The 8,439-nt window shown below is 41.8% G+C and overlaps 2 protein-coding genes across 2 annotated transcripts; both read left to right on the top strand.

Moving 5' to 3' along the window:
• The first annotated feature begins 204 nt into the window (after window positions 1-204).
• LOC129179442 (uncharacterized) lies at window positions 205-6,049 on the top strand. The gene is made up of 21 exons (XM_054772673.1): window positions 205-252; window positions 759-981; window positions 1,052-1,105; window positions 1,186-1,239; window positions 1,323-1,376; window positions 1,557-1,598; window positions 4,006-4,065; window positions 4,139-4,198; window positions 4,272-4,331; window positions 4,403-4,462; window positions 4,541-4,600; window positions 4,678-4,737; window positions 4,816-4,875; window positions 4,953-5,012; window positions 5,086-5,256; window positions 5,337-5,387; window positions 5,470-5,532; window positions 5,612-5,662; window positions 5,743-5,793; window positions 5,874-5,921; window positions 5,978-6,049. Exons 1-21 carry the CDS (start codon window positions 239-241, stop codon window positions 6,047-6,049), a joined length of 1,428 nt encoding a protein of 475 aa, XP_054628648.1. The 5' UTR covers window positions 205-238.
• An 85-nt stretch (window positions 6,050-6,134) lies between these two features.
• LOC129179240 (uncharacterized) lies at window positions 6,135-8,239 on the top strand. Its single transcript, XM_054772221.1, has 9 exons — window positions 6,135-6,179; window positions 6,244-6,294; window positions 6,645-6,695; window positions 6,776-6,826; window positions 6,905-6,958; window positions 7,039-7,083; window positions 7,156-7,303; window positions 7,370-7,480; window positions 7,592-8,239. Exons 1-9 carry the CDS (start codon window positions 6,144-6,146, stop codon window positions 7,861-7,863), a joined length of 819 nt encoding a protein of 272 aa, XP_054628196.1. The 5' UTR covers window positions 6,135-6,143; the 3' UTR covers window positions 7,864-8,239.
• Window positions 8,240-8,439: the final 200 nt, after the last annotated feature.

Here is an 8,439-nt window from a genome sequence, read left to right on the forward strand (position 1 = left end):
ATCCTGGACAGTGCCTGCAATAAATCTAAACTTAGAATGAGGGAACTTACGACCGTGTAAGTGAATGTATTTAATCACCACAATAGAGCTCATATCAACAGCAGAACAAAGCAATATTCATTCCTCAGTCATGCTGCAGACATCAAGAGTATGACATGTTTGATGCTAATGAGCTGTGCTGGTAGGTTCCAGGAGAACCACCTTCACGGCACAAGTGAGTCGAAGCAGCAGGGAAGACATGAGAGCCCACTGGTAAGTAATGACTGTTATTCTTTTAAAGTATATTGTTAGCTGGACATGGCTCAGTGACAAATAAGCTTGTGAAACGGTCATTTGTTTTCAAACAGATGTAATGTCTATTGTTATTTAGTCATAAAGCTGAACTATTAAGCAGTATTCACTCCTCAGTGTGTACTTTATGTGTACAGTACATATGACACTCAGTGAAGGTGCTCCGCAATACGGCAGACTTCTCTCTCTTTGGTTACGTGATGTCAGATAGTAATAGTTTGATGTGATGTGACCATTTATTGTTACCTTCTTGTTTTGCTGGAGGTTCTTAACTGGTGTTTGTTATATTCTTAAATGTTTAAAAATGAAAAGTTTAAATTGTGAATATAGAAAAGGACTTACCGTATGTACAATTTGACCTATTTATAAATGCTATTTAGAAAAGCTAACCTGAAAAGTTTCTGTCAATAAATAAAAAGAAAACCTACTAGTTGGGGTGAACAAGCGTCCTCTACCATATTCTCAAGTTCCTGCAGGCTCCATTGTGGAAGAACTTTCAACATGCAGAGGAAGGTAGACATACCGGGCAAGAAGCCTCAAAAGGCATTTCTGCTCTCGGCGAGCAGCGTCCTCTCCACCTACATGTTTGGACTTATCTTCATCACCATGGTATCGGCACCAGCTAACCCCGTGCAGAATCTGCCAGAACATGTGAACAAGCCAGACGGTCCAAAAGTAAACATCAACCAGGTCAAAACACCTTATTTATGTACATGGACAGGAAGTACTATAGTATTACCCACAAGGTGTACTCCTACAGACTCTGGCAACACCTGAGGACGAGCTGGACACAGTCGCAGTAAACATCAACCAGGTAAAAGCACACCTGGATACTTTATTTACATACATGGGCAAGAAGTACTACAGTATTAACCACAAAATGTACTCTTACAGACTCTGACAACACCTGCAGACAAGCAGGACACAGACGCAGTAAACAATTACCAGGTAAAAATACATGGATACTTTATTGATGTACAGTACATGGACAGGAAGTACCATAATATTATCCGCAACATGTACTCCTACAGAATCTGACTGCATGTGTGGACAAGCTGGACACAGATGCAGTAAACATCAACCAGGTAAAAACACACCTGGATACTTTATGTACGTCCATGGACAGGAAATACAGGAGTGTTACTCAGACTGTGTACTCCTACAGACTTTCACTACAGAGTTCAGCTAAAAACACACATAGAAACTTTATTTACATATATGGGCAGGAAGTACTGGAGTGTTACCAACAACATGTCCTCCTGCAGAATCTGACAGCCCGCATGGGCCAGCTGGAGAAGTATTTTGAGGTAAGAACACACACTGACACTTTATTTGTGTTTGAGGAGTGAACCAGAGCATGTCCGCCTTGAGAGACACATTCATTCCATTACATGAACGCTGTTTTGTTCTAGCTGGTTACAAAGTTAACTTTAAAGAGTGGATGCTTAGAGCTGTATGCTTGCTCCCTACTATAAATATAGAAAATATATGTATTTCCTATATTTATTTTAAAAATGTGAATATGTATTTATGTACGTTGTACATGTATATCAGGGGGGAAAGCACTTTTTCAGCATGCAAGTTACAAGTCAAAATGATCTCTCTCTTTCTATAAAACATATAAAATATATAAAATCTAACTGGTTAACTTTGAAATACAATTGTAAATATTCATGATTAGTAGAGGTGCTCCGATCAATCGGCCGATTTCTGTGTCACGGTATCGGCACATCTCAATATTTGCTTTTAAACGCCAATAATCCCCTTTGCCGATCAGCTGCGCAGCCATTGCAGAAGCCAGCCTACAGCGATCGTCTCCCACCCATCTTCCCTTCACCACGCCAAAACAAGCATGTCTGTTGTGTGGGACTTCCTGTCGTTGCGAGAGTGATATAAGTTTTGCACACTTCAAAACACGCCTTGAATCTCTTTAGTCTGGTGCGGCAATTGGGGGGCGGGCACTTGGCAGGGTGTGGTGAGTTTTTGCGGCTCACGATGTGATCATCGGTCGGCGGCTAATTTGCCAAAACGCGGGACACGCACCCATGTTAGCCCGAACAGTGGTTGGATTCGTCCGACTGGATAGCCGACTGTTGTCGGCGGTGAAGGAAACCGGGTTTGCCGACTGCTTGGGGTCCTGCTGGAGCTCCATCAAGCGCCTCTTGCATCGAAAGTCTCCTTAAAGAAGGCGTCTGTTCCGTTAAGTTTCACCAGTGGTTTTGAAAAAGTAAGTCAAATACGTTTTTGTCCAAATTTTATGGTTTCCCTTTCACGTACAGCCTGGGGGTCACCAACGTGGTGCCCGCTGGCACCAGGGAGCCCCCCACGACTACATGAGGCGCCTGCAAGCCTTCTTTTCATTCAGGTTTTCAGTTAATAATGTGAGAACACTACAAAGAAATGCATTCTGAAATGCAAAATGTGAGTTGTGGATACCAGCACATTGTTAATGTTCTGGTAAAACAAATATGTTTGCTTTGTTTGGGTTGAAATAGGCTATGAAAATAAATGGTTTTTTTGTCATTTGAATTTTTATTGACAGAAAATAAATGTTTTTAAAAAAGAAAATTATTTTAAAATTTACACTTAATCTATGTGATCGGTATGATCTATTGGTATCGGCCGATTTCACTCATGGACGATCGGTACTGGCAGCAATCATAATTAGATTCAATAATTCCTCAATAGTTGTGTACATAACCTTCCATCCATCCATTTTCTGTGCCGCATATCCTAATTAGTAGTTGCGTACATAACCGGTACATAACCATAACAGAGTACAGGTAATATGTCAGTCAAAATAGCTACATAGTGTTCATTAGGACACACAATTCATGTGTTACGTCCAGTTGGCCTTTGCTATGAAGCATTATCGATGATATAAAATGATTATACATAAGACAATGCAGCCGACGTCAAGCCAACATATTAAAAAGCTTTCAGCAATGGGCACATTTTCGAGTTCATCATGAAATAATAGTTTAAGAAACGGAAGTGTGTAAAACACGCATTTCTACAGTGGAGTTCAGGACACAAAGCATAACTGCCATAACTACCGCTACAAGTGAAAGGATAAGTTTGTGATAGATATAGACATCTTACCGCTGAGTTAGTTTGTCTGTAATCAAAGTAATAAAGATGAAAGTTGCATCTCCGCATGTAGCTTGAAAAGCCGTGGGGGAGCATGAACGAATCGGGAGGGGAGCTTAATGTCAGCTGACCAACGTCATATGACATCGACAAAGTGACGTTTATACGATCGACCCAAGCCACCTTGGCGATCCACCTGTCGCTCGCGCTCGACTTAATGCTTTACATTATTATCCTATTGTAACTGATGCTACCTTTCTACTTTGGTGCCACTTATTTCCTGTATTTAATAGTGTTTCTCACCTTCATCTAAGTTCTTCCACTTACTCGCGATCATATTTAATTTAAATTTGCGGTGGAAGGAAGGAGACAGATACTAGTTGTCATTCTGTGTGTGTACTTTGAACAAATAAACATGGATGCTTTGACATACTACATTACCCACAACATGCACTACTACACAATCTAAAAGCACGTGTGGACAAGCTAGGTGAATACATTATATACACGCAGCATCACGCAAAGTATGCAGTATCAATAGTGTAAAAACACACATGGATACTTTATTGGCAACCATGGACAGTATAAGTATGACAGTATTCAGTACAACATGTACTCCTGCAGACTCTGAAAGAACATGTGGACGAGCTGGGTGAAGAAGCAGCAAAATCTGAGCAAGTTCAGGTAAAAGCACACCTGGATCATTTCTTTAGGGCAGGAAGTACTACAGTATTACCTCCAACATGTACTCCTGCAGAATTTGAAAATACGTGTGGACAACCTGGACAGAGATGCAGTAAAAAACGCTGATGTTCAGGTGAAAACATGGATACTTTATTTGTATACATTGAATGGAAGTGCAGTATTACCCACAACATGTACTCCTGCAGAATCTGACAGCACGTGTGGACAACCTGGACAGAGACGCAGCAAAAACCACAGCTGTTCAGGTAAAAAAAACCCCACTTTGTATACATGAACTGGAATACGACAGGATTATCCACAATATGTACTGTTGCAGAATCTGACAGCACTTCTAGACAACATTAACAGAGACGCAGCAAAAACAATGGATGTTCGGGTAAAAACATAGCTACTTCACTTGCATACATGGACAAGAAGTACTACAGTATTTTACCCACAACATATCCTCCTGCAGAATCTGACAGCACGTGTGGACAACCTGGACAGGGACGCAGCAAAAACCACAGATGTTGAGGTAAAAATATGGATACTTTATTTGGATACATGGAATGGAAGAACAACAGTATTGACCCACAACATGTGCTCCTGCAGAATCTGACAGCACGTGTGGAGTTTCTGGACAGAAACGCAGCAAAAACTACGGCTGTTCGGGTAACAACATGGATACTTCATTTGCATACATGGACAGGAAATGCTACAGTATTTTAACCACAACATGTCCTCATGCAGAAACTGACAGCACGTGTGGACAATCTGGACAGGAATGCAGCAAAAACCGCAGCTGTTCGGGTAAAAACATGGATACTTTATTTGTATACATGGACAGGCAGTACTACAGTATTTTATCCACACATGTCCTCATGCAGAATCTGACGGCACATGTGGACAACCTGGACAGAGACGCAGCAAAAACCAAGGATGTCCAGGTGAAAATACACATGGACGCTGTGACAGACACAGGAAGCACGACTGTATCACCCACAACGTGTACTCCTGCAGAATCTGACAACCTATCTGAACAAGCTAGATGGAAAAGTTGTAACAATCGTGGAATCTATAAAGAAAGCAAACATACACCCTCACACGTATACATACATCCTCCTGGAAAGTCTGACGGCACGCGTGAACAAGGTGGACACCGCAGTTGCCGTAAACAACATTAAAATTGAGGTAAAAACACACGTGGTTACTTTATTTGCATACACAAACAGGAAGTATTACAGTATTACTCACAACATGTACTCCTCCAGAATGTGGAAAAACGTGTGGACGCTGCAAAAACTGTACACATGGAAGTTAAGGTAAAAAACACACAGATACTTTATTTGCATACACGGGCAGAAACTGTTACCAGAGTATGACCCACAACCTGTCCTCCTGCAGAATCTGGAAAGACGTGTGAACAGGCTAGACACCGCAGAAGCAGTAAACAACAATAAAGTCGCGGTAAAAACACATGCATACTTTATTTGCATACATGGACAAAAAGTACTACAGTATTACCCACACAGATGTACTCCCACAGGCTCTGGAAGCACGCATGCTGGACAAGGACACTGCAGAAGCAAAACTTAAAGTAAAAACACTCATGGATACTTTATTTGCATGCACGGACAGGAAGTACTACAGTATTACCCACAATATGTACTCCTCCAGGCTCTGGAAGCACGCATGCTGAACAAGGACACTGCAGACGCAAAACTTCTGGTAAAAACACACATGGATACTTTTTTTACATGCACGGGCTGGAAGTACTACATTATCACTCACAATGTGTACTCCTGCAGGCTCTGAAACAGGCGCTGGACAAGGACATTGCTGAAGCAAAACTTAAGGTAAAAAAAACACACACGGATACTTTATTTGCATGCACAAACATGAAGTACTACAGTATTACCCATGTGCTCCTCCAGGCTCTGGAAGCACGCATGCTGGACAAGGACACCTCAGAAGCAAAACTTAAGGTAAAAACACACGTGTACTTTATTTACATACACGGGCAGGACATACTACAGTATTACTCACAATATGTACTCCTGCAGGCTCTGGAAGCACGTATGCTGGACAAGGATGCCGCAGAAGCAAAACTTAAGGTGAAATCACACATGGATACTTTATTTACATACACAGTATTACCCACAACATGTACTTCTGCAGGCTCTGGAAGCACACATGCTGGACAAGGACACCGCAGAGGCAAAACTTAAGGTAAAAACACACACAGATACTTTGACTGCATACACAGACAGCATACCCACAACATGTACTCCGGAAACACTTTACAATAAGGTACACAAAATTACAGACGTTAATGCGGAACGAACCTAACTAAACCCTATTCCTAACCACTACTCATTACTTACTCATTAGTTCCTCAGGAACTACTTTAAATTTATGTGCCTTAATTTCTCATTAAATACTCTACTCATTAGTTCCTCAGTAACTAGTCCACATTTATGTGCCTTAGTCATTAGTTCCTCATTAGTTCTTCATTAGTTCCTTAATAACTACTGTATTTTTGTGTACCTAATTGTAAAGTGTGATCTGTACTCCTACAGGCTCTGGAAGCACGCATTCTGGACAAGGACACTGCAGAAGCAAAACTTAAAGTAAAAACACACATGGATACTTTATTTGCATGCACGGACAGGAAGTACTACAGTATTACCCACTTCTTGTACTACTACAGGCTCTGGAAGCACGCATGCTGGACAAGGACACAGCAGAAGCAAAACTTAAAGTAAAATTACACAGGATACTTTATTTGTATGCATGGACAGGAAGTACTATATTATAACCCAAAACATGTATCTTACAGGCAATGGAAGCATGCATACTGGACAAGCTGGACACCGCAGAAGCAAAACTTAAGGTAAAAACCAATCCTGGTTACTTTAGATACATGCATGGGCAGAAAGTCCTCCAGTAGTATTCACAACATTACTCATGCAGGCTCTGGAAGCACGCATGCTAGACACCGCAGAATTAAAACTCAAGGTACAAACACACATGGATACTTTATTTACATGCACAGTACTAAAGTATTACCCACAACATGTACTCCTTCAGACTCTGGAAGCACACATGCTGGAGAAGGCCACCGCAGAAGCAAAACTTGTGGTGCAAACGGATACTTTATTTGCATACATGGAAAGACGTACTACACTACTCCTGCAGATGCTGAAAGAACGTGTGGACAAGCTGGACGTAGGAGCAGGTAAGTCAGAAGCAGTGAAGGTCACAGGCGTGGACTTGAAGTATGATTTCATGTGTCGTCCTGCAGACAAACATAAGGTGATGTTCACAGCAACAGGGGGCGACATAAAGAAAGACGATAAGTTGGTCTTTGATGTAGTGCACACCAACGTGGGTAATGCCTATAACAGCAGCACAGGTACGATGTCACTCAACGGCTAACTAGCGTAATATTTCTTGATGGCTTGTTAGCTCTTTGAGTCAGCACCACTTGGGGGGCGCTAACAAAGGTGTGATTGTCCTCTTGCAGGCATTTTCACAGCCCCCTACAAGGGCGTCTACTTCTTCACCTTGACTTGCGACATTAATTATGGGATGATTGAGCTGCATGTGTTTAAGAGCAGCGAGTTGATGATGAAGTTCTATGACAACACCGAACAAAAGGGCCACAGTGGCACCAACAGCTGGATGCTGCGCCTGGACAAGGAGGACAAGGTGTACGTCAAGCCTGTTTTGAATCAAAATCTTCAACGTCATGACAAACACTCTGTTTTCAGCGGCTTCCTCGTCGAGCCCATGTAAAGTAGAGGTGGGCGCATCCATCCGTGCATGATATTATCAATAACAGGGCGGTATCGGTATCGGATGAATGCTACCATGATATGTGTGTTTTGTGCTGTGTTGCGTGTAATTGCACAATGTCAGCTGGTCTGATCCCGTTGCGTTTATTGATATTTGAACTATGGTGATTTTGTTACGTTTAGCTGCTAATTGTTAGCTTGACAATTTATTTTTTTATTTTTTATTTTTTTTACCCTTGTCCTGTCCAGCCTTTAAGGCAGATAGAATTGTAGATCTAAATGCCCTCAAGTGCTCAACAGATTTACTTTGCCAGGGAGAAGTGTGATATACACTTCCACAGGATTTATTTGACTTTGATGCTTGTTATTAAGCAAATTTGGAGCGACCGGACCGGAGCAGGAGGGGACAGAGAAGAAGAGAAAAGACAACGGGGGGAGGGGGTTGCGGGGATAAGAGGGGGACAAAAAAACAGACAAGAGACAAGGACAACAGCAGCAACAACAATTCTGACAACAATAACAGAACAACAGAAACAGACAGAACGACATCAGCAAATAAATGTCTGTGATGACTATA

Source organism: Dunckerocampus dactyliophorus, chromosome 4 (genome assembly GCF_027744805.1).
Source record: "Dunckerocampus dactyliophorus isolate RoL2022-P2 chromosome 4, RoL_Ddac_1.1, whole genome shotgun sequence".
In the NCBI taxonomy this organism is placed as follows: domain Eukaryota; kingdom Metazoa; phylum Chordata; class Actinopteri; order Syngnathiformes; family Syngnathidae; genus Dunckerocampus; species Dunckerocampus dactyliophorus.

Bases quoted from the DNA above. Each gene is read 5' to 3' on its own strand.
- LOC129179442 (XM_054772673.1), top strand. The intron at 1,599-4,005 runs GTAAGAACACAC...GTACTCCTGCAG, and splicing joins AGCTGGAGAAGTATTTTGAG to ACTCTGAAAGAACATGTGGA. The intron at 5,388-5,469 runs GTAAAAAACACA...GTCCTCCTGCAG, and splicing joins CTGTACACATGGAAGTTAAG to AATCTGGAAAGACGTGTGAA.
- LOC129179240 (XM_054772221.1), top strand. From the start codon at position 6,144: ATGCTGGACAAGGATGCCGCAGAAGCAAAACTTAAG. The intron at 7,084-7,155 runs GTACAAACACAC...GTACTCCTTCAG, and splicing joins CCGCAGAATTAAAACTCAAG to ACTCTGGAAGCACACATGCT. The intron at 7,304-7,369 runs GTAAGTCAGAAG...GTCGTCCTGCAG, and splicing joins CAAGCTGGACGTAGGAGCAG to ACAAACATAAGGTGATGTTC.